The 20,413-nt window shown below is 37.7% G+C and overlaps 2 protein-coding genes across 2 annotated transcripts; one reads left to right on the forward strand and one right to left on the reverse strand.

The window, feature by feature from the left end:
- Nucleotides 1–4,916: 4,916 nt before the first annotated feature.
- On the reverse strand, nucleotides 4,917–17,475 carry LOC124534482 (transcription elongation factor SPT6). The gene is made up of 24 exons (XM_047110385.1): nucleotides 17,295–17,475; nucleotides 17,092–17,182; nucleotides 16,606–16,805; nucleotides 16,259–16,378; nucleotides 15,806–15,963; nucleotides 15,503–15,636; nucleotides 15,096–15,211; nucleotides 14,547–14,719; nucleotides 14,134–14,287; nucleotides 13,907–14,049; nucleotides 12,533–12,667; nucleotides 12,001–12,152; nucleotides 11,667–11,788; nucleotides 11,415–11,599; nucleotides 11,154–11,319; nucleotides 10,735–10,877; nucleotides 10,556–10,650; nucleotides 9,921–10,098; nucleotides 9,132–9,318; nucleotides 7,823–8,755; nucleotides 7,295–7,542; nucleotides 6,871–7,075; nucleotides 6,695–6,791; nucleotides 4,917–6,615 (listed from the first exon to the last, which is right to left on the reverse strand). The coding sequence occupies exons 1-24, from the start codon at nucleotides 17,325–17,327 to the stop codon at nucleotides 5,642–5,644; spliced, it is 5,142 nt and encodes a 1,713-aa protein (XP_046966341.1). The 5' UTR covers nucleotides 17,328–17,475; the 3' UTR covers nucleotides 4,917–5,641.
- Nucleotides 17,476–17,909: 434 nt separating this feature from the next.
- On the forward strand, nucleotides 17,910–20,221 carry LOC124534481 (aryl-hydrocarbon-interacting protein-like 1). Its single transcript, XM_047110383.1, has 6 exons — nucleotides 17,910–18,150; nucleotides 18,234–18,419; nucleotides 18,510–18,669; nucleotides 18,747–18,933; nucleotides 19,553–19,695; nucleotides 19,776–20,221. The coding sequence occupies exons 1-6, from the start codon at nucleotides 18,073–18,075 to the stop codon at nucleotides 19,994–19,996; spliced, it is 975 nt and encodes a 324-aa protein (XP_046966339.1). The 5' UTR covers nucleotides 17,910–18,072; the 3' UTR covers nucleotides 19,997–20,221.
- Nucleotides 20,222–20,413: the final 192 nt, after the last annotated feature.

Raw genomic sequence — 20,413 nt, forward strand, 5'->3', positions numbered from 1 at the left:
AGTTTACTTGGTGGTAGGGTTTTGTGCAAGCCCGTCTGGGTAGGTGCCACCCACTCATCAGTTATTCTACCGCCAAATAACAGTGCTCAGTATTGTTGTGTTCCGGTTTGAAGAGTGAGTGAGCCAGTGTGACTACACGCACAAGGGACATGACATCTTAATTCCCAAGGTTGGTGGCACATTGATGATGTAAGGAATTGTAATATTTGTATATGTTAATATTTCTTACAGCGTCATTTTCTATGGGTGATGGTGGCCACTTGCCATTAGGTGGCCCATATACTAGTCCGCCAAACTATGTCATAATAAAAAAAAAGTATAACTTATTCAAATTTTAGTAAACATTTACCACTATTCGTGATGATATTTAAAGTCAAGATATTCTTTCTAAAGGTAAGTAAACCGAGAAAATAGTGTCTGGTAATGGTAATTGTCAATTTTATCCATGTATGGCAGTGTAAGAAATTTGCACCAAACGTTTTTCTCCAATAAATCGTTTGTCTATGATTTTATATTCCTTGTGCCTGTAATTACACTAGCCCGCTAATTCTTTAAGTTGTAACACAACGATAAAAAATATCGAATATTGATGTTCGGCGTTGCAATATATTTGATTATACACTTGCACATACATACGGAAAGAGTATCTAAGTTTATAATTACGTCTCATTGTCTTTCCTTTATATTCCAGGGTCTTCGATTTGTATTCCAAGCATCTAATAGCACAACAAAATAAAAACGAATATCATGACATATACGATAACTGCCGTGAATTAAAATGAACCTAGGGCCTTCGGCTTTGGTCGCAAGATTGGTATGTAATAACTTAAAGTATTTCCACTAATCTTGATCCATCGCCATTGTCGATCATCGCGGTTAGTATAGAAGTTAATTTGGTGCAAAAGTGACCATAACTAAAATATTCAGTTAGCGACGTAACGCAAAACAGAGCACTGACTCCTTTCTAAAGATAGGGGCCATCATTGATTGAACATTCATATGTTATATCGAAATTTATGGAGAAGCAGAGTTAGCATAGCTTAACTTATCACTGTCACGCTGTAGGTAAAATCATTCATTTTCAAAAAAAAATATCGTTTGTTTTCTTTTTATTATTGCAATACGCTCGTCTACAATCATACCCGATTGGTGAGTACTGAATTAGTCTAATATGGAATTCGCCTGCCTTGACGATGCCTACTCACGCTTGCCTTGAAGACACCCGTATGTAATGCTCAGGAAATACAGCTACCGGAAGAGCACTCTATGTTTTCGTCGTAAGTATAAGAAATGAGGAAATAAAACGTCTCTTGCGGATAAAGGGAATGTAAATGAAGTTGGGGTGTATGTTCTCATGCCGTCTGATCCGTCCAGTGGAATTTGATATGATTTGATTTTGATTTGAAAAAGATGTATTAAGTCGTGGAACTCCTGTGCCCTCTCCCGAAAATAACGCGTAGAAGATTCATAACGGTAACATAATAAGTCATAATTAATCTAAATAACCAAAGAAAGATTGAAAACAATAATTCGCGTTACATTCGCTTAAGCCTAAGTGTCCATCACATGTGTTCTTTAAGGAAGGTCGGTTACACATTGAGTTTTTTCCTACCAGAATATTGAAAATGAGGTTGATGTACCTATATCACAGTCGATTCAGGAAAATTGGTATTATATTTTATCCTATATCTTATTTAATAAAATGTGATAGTTCACTATTTGGCTTAACACATAGTCATCAGTAAATAAATAAAATAACGGGTCATGTGCAACTTAATCATCATCGAAATAATTTTTGAAGAAATTGCGTTTTATTTTACCTAACCTGTTTTCATAAATTTTTAATATTTTAGAAGACGGTAGTGCGTGGAGTTCTCTTTTCATTGCCACTTTATCTAGAATTTTATTACATGAGATTATCTGTGTTGGTTCGAGTAAACATTTTTACGTTAAACCATTACAAACGCGCATTATGAAAATTGCAATTTCTGTTAATATGACCAATGTTCAAAGGATTAAAGTTACATTGTATCTACTTTTTTAGATTTTCGACCAAAGATCTTACGTCAATTCGATGTCAAAGCTAATTTAGATACCTATTTTCCTCTTCTGGCTAGAATAACGTATATATAGATATAATTTAATGAAAATTTTCAATTTACAAACTACTTTTGCAAAATTGTAATTCATATTTTCTAACATAAACTACTACATTAATTAATTACCCATTTAACTAATTATTACCAAACAACAATGTATCTAATTTTTTTACTTCGGTTACGTTAGAACATAAGAAATAAATACTTACCTACATTATTTGTCATTCAGCAAATTTACAAAATAAAACGTCAACGGTTTGTATGTTTATCAAACGACATTTTATAGAACGATTTGTTTGCAGAATAAGACGCCTCGTTTTTGTTTAAGCGTTACGGAACCATGTTTCAACAGAAACAATTTATCTTCTAAATGTATCTCGGAGCGCTATTCAAATCCAATTTGCAAGAGACTCCCGACATGTCAATTATTCAATTCGGTCTAACAACATAACAATGTGACAAACGCAAGATGCTAGCGATTCGAGTTTCCTTCAATAACTGTTATTTTAAAGAATTCTCATAACTATTTTGCACTACATTCTGTTTAAACTTAAGTTAATACATATTGCATGAAAACTGCAAATATAAACATACTTTCACCAGATTGTCGACTTCACAAAATCAATATACCTTTTCTTTGCAAAGTAGGTTTTCTTGAAATAATATTCCAAGGACATTTCATATTTTTTCAGTACATTCAAATTTTTATAATTTAATCTTTCATAATAAAAAACAATAATAAAGATGACACAATTGTATAAATATTAAGAATTGCTATGTATGCCTGTAATTACCTAGTTGTTGATTTTCACACAAGATATATAAATGTCCTTGTATTTATTTAATGTTCTTTAATATTTAATATAATTTAAATGTTTCGTAAAATTACTGACTTTTTTGTTCCTTTCGACGCCATCATTTCACACAATCATAATTTTACTCATAATCTGGGATCACGGCAGTGCCCCCGCCAAGACGAACAAAAAAAATGGGATGGTGGTACCATCCTTTTCTCGGAGCAGTTTAGGCCATTTTCAACCTATAAATTCGTTGTGGATTAAACTAGAAGCATGTATTTCTAGTAACTATTTGAGCATCAGATGAAAACACAATGATGACAAAAAGAAAACTTGTAAAAATAACCTAGTTAACTTATTCCAATCGCAGTAAACAATTTTATTTACTATCATATGAATTGCTTGTGAATTACATTGTATTTTCATGGGATGGCCAAGTCAATGTATTTTATTTTAACATAAAATATTTCTAATAAGATGTTGTTAGACTAGCTAATTACATAATAACTTAAGACAGAAGGTACCTTAAGTAGAGATTGAATAAATTAACGAACGTGGTATTACATGTATGATGCATCTCACAACTTTTTACGGTAGAAAAGCTGAGTTGCGAGGATGTTATTGGCTAGGTATTATTATATTATCTAGTAAAATGACGATTTTACCGATTACATTACATTTTCTAGTATGATTTTAGTAATGTATTTTGTTATAAAACAATATGAAAAGCGGTAAAATTGGTTATCGTTGCTTTCGTTGCGAGTCGTTCACGCCTAGTTAAAATCACTAGCGTGGTTTTTGCTTTGGAAAATGTTCTTGCCCTTGTTTATTTGTTACTTTTTATGTAACTATTTTTTTCCTCAACAACGGAGAAAGCCCCGGAATTGAAATTTTATATATACTTCAGCCTAATTTGAATTATGAACTTATATCTCCTGTACAGGTTGGGTTGTAAAATGTTCGAGCTTTACCAAACATTAATGCAAGGGGACAAAAAACCCCTCATTGAGGACTCTAACGATGGCCAAGTCCTGGAACAAAAACAGTAAGGAATACCAAAAGTTAAAAATTCTGTTAGAAGATGGGAGATTGCAAGGACACTGCTTTACACCCAGAAGCTTTTTGTGCCTAAGACGGGGCTGTTGTCTGCTAAATATTAACGTATCATGTCAGTCTGAACTGTCCAGCTTTTGTATCATAATCGCACATAGCGTTAACAAAATCAGGGACAATGCCGGTATGCTCATTAGAATAATTAACTTTTGAAGAAAATTAAATACATCGATTGTTTTGAGTCTTTTAAAAACCCTGTCACGTAACTACAGATTTTCTATAGGATTACCAAGTGTATACTTTCCTTAGAGGTGCATAGAACCGTAGCTATATCAATGCAGTCGCACGGGGACTCCAACTTTCGTTTTAAATAAGTAGGTATTGATAATTTGGGATATCGTACTTAATTCGGATGTGATCGGTTTTAAGAATTTTGCCGATGCTGCATCTAAGTTGTATCGTACTATACTTTGTGCGTTCCGATTGAAAGGGTTAGTCAATGTTATTACAGACCCAAGGAACTTATCATTTTAAATCCCATCGTAGGTATCGCTTTGACGTAAGTGACGGTTAATATTGGTTAATTGGTCACATCCATGGTAGTGGTGACACTTGCCATCGACGCTGGTGGTGACACTGGCCCATTGGCTCGTCTAACTTATAAAAATATTTATAACACACTGATTTTATAAATCACACATCATACACACATGCCAATGAAATTAACCCAAGCATGCAAAATATGCTTTGTTATGAGAATGTGCAGGAACACAACTTAATTCTATAGTTTACAACTGAATTCATATTCAGGTATATATTGTAAAGTTAAAAAATCTATAAATAACATTATTTAAAAAATCTTTTTGCGTTTTTCAAAAAGTGACCCGACAGTTAATAACTGCCTTGCCTGCCTTAAAAATAGAAGAAACGCAAAAAGCTTTCATTTGGATTAAATAAAACGGAAAAATGTTTGTCATAACCTTTATTAATTTTCCCGCGAGTTAACGACAGAATACATCGTGTGTCTGTTACGTCACTAACCATCTATAAGGCATTTCTATTGATTTATTCGGTTTGATTGTGAGCCGTAGTTACATCACTGAACCATACGGAGGCATCGTCTGACACTTGACATATTTGGAAGGATTACATTTTTAAATGCTACCAACTACTTGGTACATTAAAAAAATATAGAGATACAATTATTATTATTGCCTAAATTTTTCGAATTAAAATAATAAATAGTCATCAAGTTTCATAATTGTATACAATGGACAAAACCGGCGTACCCATCGATATAATTAACACGCCTCAACTTAAAAAACGGTGCATCCGAGGGCAAAACGTCATTGACTACAATATCTCGATTTATTATATTTAGAGAGAAATCAACATCTTCGACTATTATATACCTTTGCTATCTACTCGTTCCGAGGCCCGTCTCTTCAATTCATTTAGCTATTTCATAAACTCCTAAACACTGCAATCGAAGCTCCGCCACAGTCGCGAAATACACAAGAAACAAGAAAAATAGCACGAGTGAAGAGCATAGATATGTCTAATATAAGACGAGTAATATTTAATTCCGATGAATTCACGATACACTAGCCGACAAGCTTCCGCGAACGTCCCGCGACGAGCGCCGAGCGGCGCCCGGGCGTGCAAATGTGACAGCCGTCCCGGCGGCGCGGCCTAGTTCTCGTCGTACAGCGGCGTGGCGTCGCCGAGCGACATGGAGCGCGGCGACGTGTTGGTGTGCGGCGTGGAGCGCACCGAGTGCGCGCGCGACGAGCGGCCCGAGCCGTGGCCGTGCGGCGTGCCGCGCCCGTCGTGCCGCGGCGTGGCGCGCAGCTCGTGGCGCGGCGTGGCGCGCAGGTCGTGGCGCGGCGTGGAGCGCGAGTCCATCCGCGGCGTGCGGCTCGACTCGCGCGGCGTCGACATGCCCTCGCTGCTGCGCGGCGTGGCGGGCGTGTCGCGCACGGAGCGGTGCCGCACCCAGTCCTCGGCCGCCTTCTGCCAGTCGGACGGCTCCGTGTACACGGGCAGCTGCACCTGCTTGTGGCGCGGGACGGCCGGCGCCAGGAAGTCGGGCTGGCGCGGCGTGGTGGCGAACGGCGTCATGTAGGGCGTCTGCGCGGACGGCGTGTAGGGCGTGTTGATGTAGGCGGGGCCGGGCGTGTGCGCCGGCGTGTGGAAGGCGGGCGTGTGCGGCGCGGGCGTGTGGTACATGGCGGAGGTGAGCCCGCCGTGCGGCGTGCGCAGCGCCGGCGTGCGCTGCATGGGCGTGCCCGAGGGCGGCGGGTCCCGGAAGTGCTCCTTGAACCACTTCAGCAGACCGCCGAGCGAGTCGAACATCCGCTGCCTGAACTTGTACCCGTCGGGGGTCACCGACACGTACTCGTGCGTGCACCTCGCCCTGGGCAGGTAGGACAGGAGAAACCTGCCGGGGTGGTTTTTCGCGGCGGATATGACGTAGTGAATCTTGTTTGCATTTTTGGCCTTCTCCTCCTTGAGGATCTCCTCGGCTTTGTCTCTCATGCCACCGAGCGGCTTGTAGTACTTGTAGGATATGAGGTCGCGCGCGTGGCTCGCCATTGGGGTAACGTGTCGAGCAATGATTTCATCCAAATCCTCGAACTCTGACCCTTGTATCCACAGACTCCGGCCTGTTATAAAAATGGTATAGTAAATATAATAAGTAAGTGTACAGCAGAAAGCAATAACACAAATCGAAAAAGTACAAACCTAGAGAGAAGGCATTTTCTTTGCCTTCCTCTCGCACATCAATATGCTGGCATATACCATCTGCCACCTTCCATGTCACAGTGAGGTGATCAGAGCCCTGTAATATCGAGGTTTTATGTTAACGCCATTTCTTTTATAATTCTACTCAGACTTAAAAATAATTCAAACACACATACCTTACTGCTCGGTCTGACGATGACTTCTCCTTGCGCCATGTTCTCCATGAGTTTTTCTGCTTCTGCGAAGCTGATATTGTGGAAGGCTGGGTGCACAATCACTCGCTTCACGTATTGCAAGCGCTCTTTCGTCTGTTTAGCTTCGGTGTCCTTGCGGACATCTTTTTCTTCGGTCTCTTGATCGTAATATGGATCTTTCGATGGTCTGAAATGAAACATCTCAATTGATTATAACTATTCATACTGAAGTAGTAATATCCATATAATACAATGAGTGTCTGCACAGTGGTTAAAATTAGATTATAATAATTAATGCCATTTTGAGGAAAACCATGTTTAGAACATTTTCTATTTTTTTTATTATTGATACCAGTTAATTGAGGCACAAGAAAAAATAAATATATAGAAATAAATACATGCTTACCTCCATTCATTATTTTTATCTAACAAATCTGACGATTTTGAGGAACAATCAACGGAAAACCTTTCTACATCTATTTTAAGTATTCGGCAGTGTATGGTCTGCCCTATTCGCACCCGCTCTGTAGGGTCTGTTACGTGTCGATCCGAAAGATTTTTTATATGAATATATCCCGAGAGGCCGTTGTCGAGACGTATCCTCACACCCGTCGCTTGTCCGGGACACGCACCGGCGTCGAAATGATTCCACACCTTGAAATTTACAACAACTTTCATCAATTACTTGTTAAAACGTCTTTTTTATTTAAAATCTATATATTATATTAATATTATAATTGTGAAAGTAACTCTGTCTGTCAGTCACTCTTTGACTGCCAAACCAATGAACCGAATTTGGCGAAATTTGTTATGAAGCTGACTACTTTTTTGCCTAACACGTGACAACTAAAAAGCCAGCGAAGCTTCGGGAGACAAATTGTATTGACATAATTAACAGTAGTTTTAAAAAGCAAAATTATAGTATTGATATTACCTCTGAAAGCTCAGGAAAGTCATTCTTGTGGCAGAAGGGACACTCCCACAGACCAGTCTCATCGTTTCTCACCGGATTCGCCTGGTCTAACATTTCTCTTTGAGGTTTCCTGTGCGTGATACCGACTACAGTTGCTAATACTAATTTTCCTACATATAATGTTTCGGGTGACTCTTTGGTAAGCATATCGAACATTTCCTCGGCAGTAGGCGACCGATAAGATACCCTAAGGTCCTTGTACCTAGAGTTCAGTTCCGCTCGTATGTCGTATAACGTTATGCTCTTGTTACCGAAACCTTGTCTCTCTAATTCTTCTGCGAATGCATCGAGGTCCAAGTCTTTAAGTCTTTCCGGTGCCTCGAGGATTTCTTCCAAAGCACCTGCAGGATTTGCGTCCTCGTCTTCATATTCCAAGGCATCGACGGCCATTTTCCTGGCCCACTCATAAGTTTCCGGGTGTACACGAGAACCATCCAGAACTTCTATATATGCCTCTGTACTGTCACCCAGACTATTTGTATCAATTTTAATGAAACCAGAACAGTTAATAAATACCTTTGGACCCATGTGACATACTGTTACGAGTTGCGTTCTATTTTCTAACTTCTGATTCGTTTGTTTGAATAACTTGATCAGAGCCTGAGCCTTCCTTGGACCCAAGCCGCATACAAATTGCAACAGTTCCATTCCTCTACCCGTTAAAACTGCTTCATTAACATCTACACCAACTTCATTCACTCGGTTTACGAATTCCAACTCTATTCCTTCGAGTAAGTCTTCCTTCGTTATGTGATCTTGCAGCGGGTGGTATCTAAGACATAATATCTCTTCGTCCGGCCCACAAAGTTGTGATATTTCCATGAGGGGGTCTTGTAATAAACGAGCTTGGCATATCGCTTGTCTTAACGTGTCCGGGTATTCTCTGAAGTCATTCTGAAAGACAAATTTACGTTATACAAATGAATATCAAACAGTTTACGCATTAATTTATTAATATTTAAAGAGTCGCATCTTAACCGATGATTGCGGATTCAAACCCAGGCAAGCACCGCTGAATTATGTGTTTAATTTGTCGTTATAATTCATCTCGGGCTCGGCGGTGAAGGAAAACATCGTGAAGAAACCTGCATGTGACAAATTTCATAGAAGTTCTGCCACATATGTATTCCACCAACCCGCATTGGAACAGCGTGGTGGAATAGGTTCCAAACCTTCTCCTCAAAGGGAGAGGAGGCCTTTAGCCCAGCAGTGGGAATTTACAGGCTGCTGTTGTTGTTATTGTTGTTATTAATATTTTCTGTAAACTCACTCGTCCTTTGATACTGTTGCTGTATATTTTGCTGATAGTGTTGTCTGCGATTTCTACTGGAATGCGTGGGAACTGTTCGTCTTCCACCAGCTGCTGTACGCATTCTGTGACATCTGCTTTGATGTTGAGAGCGTCACGAGACTCGCCGCCTATTACTATAACATGAGGTTTCTTGCGAAGAATAAACCTGCGAAGCCAACAAATTTAAAATCAGTCAATCAATAAATAAAATAAATAGAACATAAAAGTATGTAATATCTTAGGAAAGTAAATTTGTACATTTAAATAAAACTAGTTATAACGGATTTGAATCGCGTATATTAATTATTTTTAACATCCGGGATGTCAGTCCGCGATTCAAAACCGTTATAACTAGTTTTATTTAAATGTGTAATAATCGCGAAAATTTAAGACAACATTAGTAAATTTGTAATTCGACCTACAACTTTGTTTAAAAATACAACATTATTAGAACAAAATCTCTTATAGATCCTAGAATAAATAAAATAAAAAAAATAAAAAATAAATATGAGACAACATCACATACATTACTCTGATCCCAATGTAAGTAGCTGAAGCACTTGTGTTATGGAAATCAGAAGTAACGACGGTACCACAAACACCCAGACCCAAGACAACATAGAAAACTAATGGTAATCTACATCGACTCGGCCGGGAATCGAACCCGGGACCTCGGAATGGCGTACCCATGAAAACCGGTGTACACACCACTCGACCATGGAGGTCGTCGAATGAGTAATTAACGCAGTAAGGTCCGGTCCGGCTCACCGTCGCAGCGCCGTCATGTCGGCCTCCTTGTTGCGGCGCTCGAGCGCGTCCCAGGCGTTGCGGCGCAGCAGCAGGTGCGGCAGGCGCAGGTGGTCGGCCACCTCGGCGCCCGACACCACGCACGCGAACGCGCAGTGCGCGCGGTCCGGCACGTACGCCACCGACATCACGCGCAGCCCTGCCGACACACTCAGCCGCTGAGCACGGGGGCCCGCCACTACACCGATGCACTACGAGAGCTAACATCATTAGCCGCTGTATTACAACTAGGTAGAGGTGACCCAAAATCCTTTGCATTGGCAATAAATATACATGTAATTTTGATGCGCGAGCTCGTGCGTGCGCGTGGGCGTGTGCGAATGTGTGTGTGTGTTTGTGTGTGTGTGTGTGTGTGTGTGTGTGTGTGTGTGTGTGTGTGTGTGTGTGTGTGTGTGAGTTTGAGCGTGTGTGTGTGTGTGTGTGTGAGTTTGAGCGTGTGTGTGTGTGTGTGTGTGTGTGTGAGTTTGAGTGCGTGTGTATGTGTGTGTGTGTGCATGAACCTTCAGCTTGATCTGAATATATTATACTAAGAAATTGTAATAAACGTTTAATATATTGTTAATAATTTTAAGTTGCCATCGTTTAGTTATTTATACCATTTGACGCATCCCATTCTTCATCATCGTCATCGGAAACTCTGGACTCGTAAGGGGCGACCTTTAACCAATCGTACAGTTTTCGACGACAGCACCTGCAATCATTATATCATGAATGGTAAATGATAGACAAACATACTCAAATTTTACTTATAAATGATTTAACCATTTCTACTCACTTGAGGACATATTCTTTGGATTCTTGCAAGAGCACAGCCTGTAACTCTCGTCTGAGCTCGGGCATTACTATCTTAGTGAGAGCAAGTGTGACTGCTTCTGCTCTCAGCTCGTTCCAAGCTTGAACTGTTGCTGCGAATTCATCCTGGCATGAAGAAATTACACATATACTTTGCCTGTTATTAAATATCAATTCATAACATTATTTAAAAAAAAAAACACATTTCCGTTTGTATAATATGCGTTTGTTTTTTTTTTATGCAGTTCAGGCGCAATATTATTAGTTAGTTTATGGAATTTCTTAGGTAGGAAATATAACATTTCCAAATATTTTGCTTTGTCTTGATTTTTTTGACACAACAACAATAAGTGTAATTGTAAAGATCACTGTATGAATAACTTCAATAAAAACTTTGTTTACCTTTTGGTACAATTGCTTCAATTCCTCTAAGTAACTGGGGCCGGTGTTGCCCTCAATCTGCTCACTGATATTTATCTCCAGCAACTTATCCTCGGCTGCGATCGTGAGCTTCAGGAACTGATCGCCCGTCAAATCTCGAACCGGCTTCCTCTTGAGGTACTTCATACTGAGGACGAAACTTTCGGTTACACTGGGCACACACTACACGAACATCAACCAGAGCACAGGCCGCAAGCGGGCGGGCGGGGGCTAGGGCGTCACCTGAAGCAGGCGTGGCTCTCGTCGATCTCCTTGAGGCCGCGCGGCGTGGGGCGCACGCTGAGGGTGGCGCGCTCGCGCAGCGCGTCGCGCAGCGTGGCGCGCAGCTGCGGCTCGCGCGCCAGCTGCATGCCGCACATGTACACGGCGCGCCGCAGCACCTCCGCCGGCGAGCAGCCCCTGGGCGTCTGCGGCAAGCACAGCGTTAGCGGCGCGAGCGGGCCGGCCGGGCGCCGCGCCCTCCGGGATACTCACGAGCGGCTCGGCGGCCTCCAGCGGCGGCACGGCCGGCTGCTCCACCTCGTGCCGCTGGTAGTTGTCGCGAACGTTCTCGGCGAATTGCTCGGGAGTCAGACCGAACTTCTTCACCAGGGGCTCTGTCGACGGGGGGGAACGTAATATTAATTATAAACATGAGTGAGAAGAGTGGCATTCAGCAGTTACTCGATTTAAATTCAAGTTAAAAACAGTAGAGCAGATTCCACATATTTTTGGAAAAAAGAAAATGCTCCAAAATACTTGTGATTTTACTATTATGTATATAGTTTTTATGGAACCTATCATATTTTGTTACGGGCGGGGTACTGACCGATGCCGGCCTTGCGGCACAGCTCGTAGGGGCCGGAGCGCACGGCGTACTTGACGTCGGGCTCGTCGGCGTCGGGCTGCGCGGCCAGCACGGCGGCGGCGGCCTCGTCGGGGTCCTCGCCCGCGCGCTCCGCGTCCTCGCGCGCCTGGCGCCTGCGGCCGGCCAGAGCTTGCGTTACACGACCTCATCGCAAACTTTGTACACGGTACTGACTCTGACCCAGCGATCGATCGATTGGGTCTTTGAATGATATATCATCATCAACGTTCTCATTTTATTAAGCTTTTTTTCATAAATAAATGTTGATTTATCAGTTGACCTCATTTAATTTCAATATAGTATTTCTTACAGCTCCATTGTCTATGGGTGATGGTGACCACTTACCATCAGGTGTCCCATATGCTAGTCCGCCAAAGTATACCACAAAAAAAAAAAAATTACTAATTGATTGAAAAGTGACTTATTTGATTTTAATCTAATAAAATTCCAAAATTTTCAATATAAAACTAAGATTAAATTTACTAAGCCTTACTTTTTTTCTTCCAGTTCTTTTTTCCTTTCCTTTGCCCGTTGCACCTTTTGCATTTCAGGCAAGTCGTTAGAGTAGTACAGGAAGAAATGTGCGTGGACGTCGCGAAGCTCCTCTGGGGTTTGTACATTCTTCATTCTGAAACAAATTATCATGATATTTTATTCATATGATTTTTTTTTTTTTTTTTTTTTTTTTTTTATGGCATAGGTGGCAAACGAGCAGGAGGCTCACCTGATGGAAAGTGACTACCACCGCCCATGGACATCTGCAACACCCGGGGGCTTGCAGGTGCGTTGCCGGCCTTTGAGAAAGGAGTAGGCTCTTTTCTTGAAGGTTCCCATGTCGTATCGGTTCGGAAAAACCGCCGGCGAAAGCTGGTTCCACAAAGTGGTTGTGCGAGGCAGAAAATGTCTAAGAAATCGCGCTGTTGTGGATTTTCGGACATCAAGATGGTGCGGGTGAAACTTAGAATTTTGACGAGATGTCCGAAGGTGAAATTCAGCAGCCGGGATTAATCCGAACAATTCCTCGGAACATTCCCCGTGAAAAATTCGGTAGAAGATGCAGAGTGATCCGACATCTCTACGCAAAGCCAAAGGATCAAGGAGATCGGAAAGGGCTTGATCGTCGATAACTCGAGCCGCTCTACGTTGGATGCGGTCAAATGGAAGGAGCTGGTACTGCGGAGCACCCGCCCAGAGGTGAGAGCAGTACTCCATGTGAGGCCGAATTTGCGCCTTGTAAAGTTTTAGGCGATGGGCCGACGTGAAATACTGTCTCGCCTTGCTGAGCACGCCCAGCTTTTTTGAAGCCAATTTGGCTTTGCCTTCCAATTGACCGCGGAACTGAACGAGGCTCGAAATATCAACGCCAAGTATTCCGATACTACCTGTAGCGGCTATCGGAATGTTCTCAAATCGTGGAGATACGACAAATGGTGTTTTTTTAGCGGTTAACGCGCAAACTTGCGTCTTTTTGGGGTTGAAATGGACTAGATTTAGCCGGCCCCAATTCGAGACTTCGTTTAATGAAGACTCGATTTCAGACACAAGTTTGTTCCGGTTCTCTTCGACGTTTTCCCGAGAAAAATTAAAAATGATCATATCAATCAAATATTTTACCATTTTCTACGAGGGTGGTATTAAAAAGAATAGCAATTTGAATCGAACATGTTATAATGCAATTTCTTTTTTCATAAAAGACATCATTGCCTTTGTGTACCAAATGGGTAGGAGGAATCCAGTCCGCTCATGACTCAACTAAATTACCAATTTTTTAGATAGACCTGGGGCTTTGAACCCAGAATCTCGAGTTCAGTCACCTTAAAATTTGTACTACAAATTATTACTTATATTTTTTTTAATAAAAACAGACCTTTCTATATCCTCATCCCTTATGAGCCTCATGTTCTCTGGCAGTGGAGCGTCAGGGTCAACCATCACTTTATCCAGCTGAAACTCACGCATATTCTCCACTAGTCGGAGTAAGTTTTCCTTTCGCTGTTTCAATTGACACCACTAGAAAAAATACATAAAACACTTTAATCATAATTGAATTTACTTTAAAATATTACATAAAATAATAAATATTATTATTGTTACCTTAGCATCATATTTGTAGACCTTCCAAAGATCATTTATGCTAAGTTCAGGTTGAACATATTCCTTACGATAGAAAGCTATGAATGGAACTTCTAACGTTTGATTCCTCATGAAGTCCAAGGCTTGACGAATCTTTACAACAGTACTGGAGCCCCTGTAACAAAGTGCTTTGTGATGTGCTAATGCTTTGAATTTTTGAATCCAAGTATATACAGATACTGTTTTGTCTGCTTATTAAATAAACTATTTAAATAAAACGACCCTGTAAATATTATAATGTAATATCAATCAAAGGGTTCTATTCTTTAGAGAAGAACTTGACGATCCATATGCAGGTTTCCTGCCCAAAAGCCCAGACGATTTTTAAAAATTTGCTTACATTTGCTTAAATATGATTAATATAAAACACAAACCTTCTAGACCGTTCTCTTGACTCTTGTGCATCTGCCTTTGAGACTGGAGGTTTTAGGAAGGCTTGTTTGTAGATCCACTCTGCTTCATCTTCTAACTCAGTACTACCTTCCTCCACGGGTGTTATGGGTACTTCTCGGATTTGCATTCGCTCCGGTACATCTGTTTTACGTATCTAGAATCAAATTAAGCACATGCTATTTAATAAAAAAATTATGATGAATATGAAAATGTGAAGTGATTTGAATGATGAATGAAATGTGTGAATGATGAATATGATAAATGAAAAAAAATTATCCACCTGACTGAATGCGGTGGCATGAGCTTATGACGTAAACTAACTCATCCATGAAGACATTATTTTGCCAGTGTTTGCACAATCATGTGCAGTGCACTGCCTGTTTCTCTGAGAAGTTTAGAACTACATATATCTATCTTTTGAGAACCATGGTCAGATTTTACTCTGAGCCGAACCGAGATACGAACCCAGAATAGCAACAGAACTATCTTAATTCTTATTATAACCTTACTGGTTTAATCTGTTATTATACCTCGTTATCCAAATCTGTGAAGTGACTTCTCTTCAGCTCACTTGGCTCATATATTTCAAATATAGACTTTTTGCTGGGTCTTTTCGCTTTGCCTTTTTTAGTTCTTCTTCTTTCACCTTGTGCACATAAAAAAAAAACATATATAACATCATAGTAATAGATAAATAATATTGATGTATGATTTACATTAGCTTAGATTAAAATTCGCAATATGTTCTTTAAGTATAAATCCTTTATTGATTAATTAAATTTATTAACAATTTTGGTAATGTCTAACTGAACAAACTACTAAAACCATAAGCACAAAATCGTATGTAGTAATATGAGATTATTATACACTTAAGGGAACTTTCAATTTAGACTAATAGGCTTCTGACTGTCAAAATATATAGTTTAAAATAACTCACCATCTTCTTCCTCATCCTCGATATATTCATCCAAATCCTCATCCTCCTCATCCTCATAATCTTCTTCACCATATTTATCAAACTCATCATAATCAAAATCTACACCGAATATGTCTTGACCTTCTTGTAGTGAACTGTTAAACAAATTCAGTATTATAGCATGAAAAAATGTATATGTATATCAATAGTAAAAGTTATAACTGCAAATATATTTTTTTTTTTTTTTTGATTACTGAACAAAAACAACTACAACAGGAAATTAAATAATACAATACTTAATGTTATCTATATAAATAGACATACGCATCAGTAAAAATAGGTTTCCGTTTTTTCTTCCTTTCCGCTATTGGTCTACCATCATCATCTACAATAAAATCATCGGCATCCGACTCCAAATCCTCATTATCATCATCATATTCTACTTCTCTTGGTGCAGCTGATTCTGAACGATTTTCATCCTCCTATAACAAATACAAAATTATATTTTTCATTATCTTGCACTGGTATTTGGTCATTGTTTGTTTTGGTTAAATAAAGTTAATACTCTATTCTGTATACTTATAATTCACCGTAATTGAACAATATTAACTTTAATACAGAATAACTTTTAATGATAATTCTTGACAAAGAAAAAACATTTAACAATTATTTTGTATGTATTTATAGACATAACCAAATCTTTATAATATATATTGATGTTATATATAAGGTAACATTGGATATTTTCTTACCCATATCTAACCTAAAGGAACTTACCTCATCAGAGCCACCGACAAATAGCTTCTCAGCAATAACTTCCCTCTCCAGCTCAGGATCATCTGCACCTTCGTTGTCACTATCATCATCTTCCAAACGTCTCAATCTTTTGAATTTATTCTAGAAAATTCAATTTAAACAACATAAAAAATATTTTACCCATTTAATTCATCAATTTTACTGTCTCTGTATTTGAGATTATTTTACATCACTTTCAGCCTTACAAAAAAAGTAAACATTAACTTACTAAGTCTAATAAAAAATGGCTTATTCAGCTGTATAGTCCAAGTGACACTTTTCATATATTTGTTAAAATTATAAATATTGTTTATCAAATAACTACTTACTCTTGCAACTTTAACACCTAAATTCTCCTCAATCAAGTCATAATCCTCATCCTCCAACCGGTCATCCAATTCATCATCACTCTTTTTTCTTTTCTTCGGACCTTCACTAGCATCTGAGTCCTCTCCATCACTTCCAGACTCCTCTATTGGTGCATCGTCAATCAAATCTTTTAACTCTTCGCGGAGGCGCTCTTCATCATCTAAGAAGTAAAAAAAAAACACTTAGCCTACTTTTAATAAATAGCGTTTTATACTGTGATGCTTTTGTATTAATTATAATAAATAATTTAAGTGAACTTTATAAAATACGACGATAAATACGAAACGCAAAATGCGATGACATACACTGCCCTACTTACCTTGGCACAGTTTTAAGCAAATATAATATTGTTAAATGATGTGGAAGTAACTATTCAAGATTTTTAGCAGCTTCGAAATGCCTTACTAAAGACATTGTCGGTGAAGATATCATAATAAAGCACAAACCCTCATCGTCTTCTTCGTCGTCGCTTTGAACGGCAGCTTTACGTTTAGGTTTTTTACGCTCCGCTGGTTTCTCATCTTCCTCAGATTCCATCTAAAGACACAGAAAGCATTTCTTTCATTGGAAAACCTATTGACTAACTATTAAAAAGTAATGTGTAGTCGTAATCAAAGACGAAACAAGCATTGTTTCGCATTCTACTAACCTCGCTGTCCCCTGCTTCCAAATATTCCGCCATGTTCACTTATAACTAAATTCTGTAATTTCCTTAAGTATATTACTAAAAAAAGAAGAGTTTTGTTACTACTAAAATATATAAATGAGAAAAGAAAGCCTACGAATAGAAATCACTAAGTCGCGTCATAAACAACGTCCTTTTTTTTATATTGCCATATTCAAAGATTATTTCCATAAAAATATCAACACTATAAATGACTACAAAATAAAATATTTTTTTAAATTATATTATATTCTTATACTCTAAGACTTTAAATGATTTAACTTGACCGCATTTAATTTATTTACATTAAAATAATAGAAGTAGACCATAGACTTAAAGTTTTTTAGGTATGCCATCCAAAAGGTAATTGTTAATTTTAAAAAGTAATTTCTAGTGCTTAAAATACATTATATTTCGCTTGATTACCATACAGTTAGTTTTACAAAAACTCAACTGACGCCATATATAATTAAAATCATGTCCACACCGTACACTCGATCCATTATTATATGCTAGCTTTTCATTTATAACATATTAAAAAAATTACTCACAAATTATAACTATAAAAGAAGACGCACCAAAAAAAAAATGTTTAAAGGAAGTAATGGCTGCATAGCAGATCTCTGTTGGTTTTTAAAAGAACAAAAATGTAAATTAAAAAAAAAGTCAAAATGTCAAATTGTCAATTGATAAAAAAAACTACAAATACTGTTATCAGCAAAACATAATAGTTAAAAACTTTTAGTTTGTAATTTTGTGCAAAATGACTAACACTGCCCCAATTGTAAAAAACACAATCTACACAGGACAAAAATATGTACCCATTGCTGATGGAAGTAAAGTAAGTAATTAGTAAGTAGTGCTAATTAATTGATATGAAGTCAAAAAACAAAGGAACATTTAAAAAAAATTCTCTTATTCCAGGTACACTTTCATTTTCAAACATGGAAATTAGGAAAGGAAAGAACACTTATTGATGACAGTAAAAAAATTGGTCAAAAAGAGCCAATGGTGCTAGTAATTGGACATAAATTCAAACTTGAGGTTTGGGAGTCAATTGTCAAAATGATGGCTGTTGGCGAAGTAGCGAGTTTCCAAGTGAAAAAAGAGGTATTTATGTTGCTTCATAACATATTCCTTATAATAAGAGAACTTCTAAAATTACAAGACAATTACCTTGTTTTTATTTTTTATTAATAGTTAGTGTACAGTTACCCCTTTGTGTCAAAAACCCTTCGTGAACTGGGCCAAGAGCAGCGAAGAAAGCATACATGTACTATGACGCTGCACACTGAAGGAATCGGATACCCTGACTTGGATGACTTGATCAACTCACCTTGTGACTTAGAATTTATCATAGGCATGTATAAATAGTATCCACAATATTTTAATAATATTTAAGAGTATTTGATCATAACAGATAATTTTAAATTATAGAAGTGTTAAAAGTTGAAAGATCAAATGAATATGAAAAAGAGCTCTGGCAGCTAAGCAGCGAAGAGAGGCTTCAACTTGTACCCGAACTCAAAGAAAAAGGCAATAAATTGTATGGACAGAAGTTGTATGATCAGGCAGAAGATGCCTACAGACAGGCTATATCCATTTGTGAACAACTAATGATCAGGTTTGTGTCTTTAGATAAATTAATGTTTAACCAATACCTGTGGCTTTTTTTTATTTTAAAGGTTGGTCGTCAGATATTAGGAAATAAAGTACTTGGCTAAATTTCATAATCTATTCACTAGTTTTATTGTAAAATAGCAACAAGGAGACAGAGATAGTTACTTTTCCATATATAATATGACAATCAGTCACAGACCAAAGATATAGTCATTCTGAGAAATAATAATAACTATTTCTTATATTATTAATATATCACCATGTCATAAACAACATAAAGTATATGTTGTTTCTAAGTAACAGTGACTTACTAATCCGTTAAAATATTTTATGATTATTGTTCTTTAAGTAAATGTTTTTCAGAAAATTTATTTAAAGGTTTTTATGAATCAATTTCATTGTTTCAAACTGTAGGTGAAAAACCTATTATAACTATTTGTGATTATTACGATGTATGAATAATTCTCAGGTAATATATTGTAATCATGATGTCATTTGACTTGATGACATAATAACAGTCAATGATAACATCTCTAGTAAATTGAAATAATTTAAATGAAAAAAGTTTCTTAAAAGTTTCTTTCTTTCTTCTGAAGTAATAAATTAATTCCTATTTTTTATAGAGAAAGGAAATGTGATGAGGAATGGATCAATCTAAATAAAGTGAAACTTCCAATTTTACTTAACTTTGCTCAGTGTAAACTAGTCAAGGGTGAATACTATGCTGTCATAGAACATTGCAATACTGTTTTAGATCATGATCCAGGTAACTTTTAGTATTAATAATTGTTTTTTATATTTACTTTTATAACATTGATTTAAAATGAACTATTTAAAATATTCTAGATAATGAAAAAGCACTATATAGAAGAGCTAAAGCAAATGTAGGAGCATGGAATCCAGAAGCAGCTGAAAAAGATTTTAAGCGATTGAAAACTTTGAATCCAGAACTAATTCCAACTATCGATAAAGAGCTGGAAAACCTAAAACAGCTGAGAAAACAAAAAAGTGAAAATGACAAGGATGCTTTGAAAAAGTTGTTTGATAAGGACAATAATGCCTCATAGCAGTATCTAAATAACAATAGTTACCAAGTGTACTCAGATATTTGATGTAATTGCAATTCAAAGATACCAGATAATATGGTACATTATTGCTTAGATTTTCTTTAACATTTAATGATAACAAAACTAAACCTGTTAAGCATATATTTTATAGTCTTCCTATGTAATTAAGCCTAATTTATAATAATATAAGAAGAAATTTTATGTTTATTAAACTAATACTATCTACATAACTGATTTTATTTGTAATCTTCATATCAAAAAGAAAGTTTATCTTAAAAGTAGCATATTATTTTTTAATTAATTTTCAAAGTATAGTAAAATTCTTTGTAAAAACTTCATAACTTCATAAATCACAAGATTTATGTTATTCATAAATGTTTTTTTATTTTTATTGTTTCCATAATTACTTAATTGAAG

Source organism: Vanessa cardui, chromosome 12 (assembly GCF_905220365.1).
Source record: "Vanessa cardui chromosome 12, ilVanCard2.1, whole genome shotgun sequence".
In the NCBI taxonomy this organism is placed as follows: Eukaryota; Metazoa; Arthropoda; class Insecta; order Lepidoptera; family Nymphalidae; genus Vanessa; species Vanessa cardui.

Coding starts and splice junctions, on each gene's coding strand:
- LOC124534482 (XM_047110385.1), bottom strand. CDS start 17,327: ATGGCGGAATATTTGGAAGCAGGGGACAGCGAG. Junction 12,153..12,532: donor AAAGAACTGGAAGAAAAAAA/GTAAGGCTTAGT, acceptor GGCCGGCCGCAG/GCGCCAGGCGCGCGAGGACG. Junction 10,099..10,555: donor AGAATGGGATGCGTCAAATG/GTATAAATAACT, acceptor GTGTGTCGGCAG/GGCTGCGCGTGATGTCGGTG.
- LOC124534481 (XM_047110383.1), top strand. CDS start 18,073: ATGACTAACACTGCCCCAATTGTAAAAAACACAATCTACACAGGACAA. Junction 18,151..18,233: donor CCATTGCTGATGGAAGTAAA/GTAAGTAATTAG, acceptor CTCTTATTCCAG/GTACACTTTCATTTTCAAAC. Junction 18,934..19,552: donor TGTGAACAACTAATGATCAG/GTTTGTGTCTTT, acceptor TATTTTTTATAG/AGAAAGGAAATGTGATGAGG.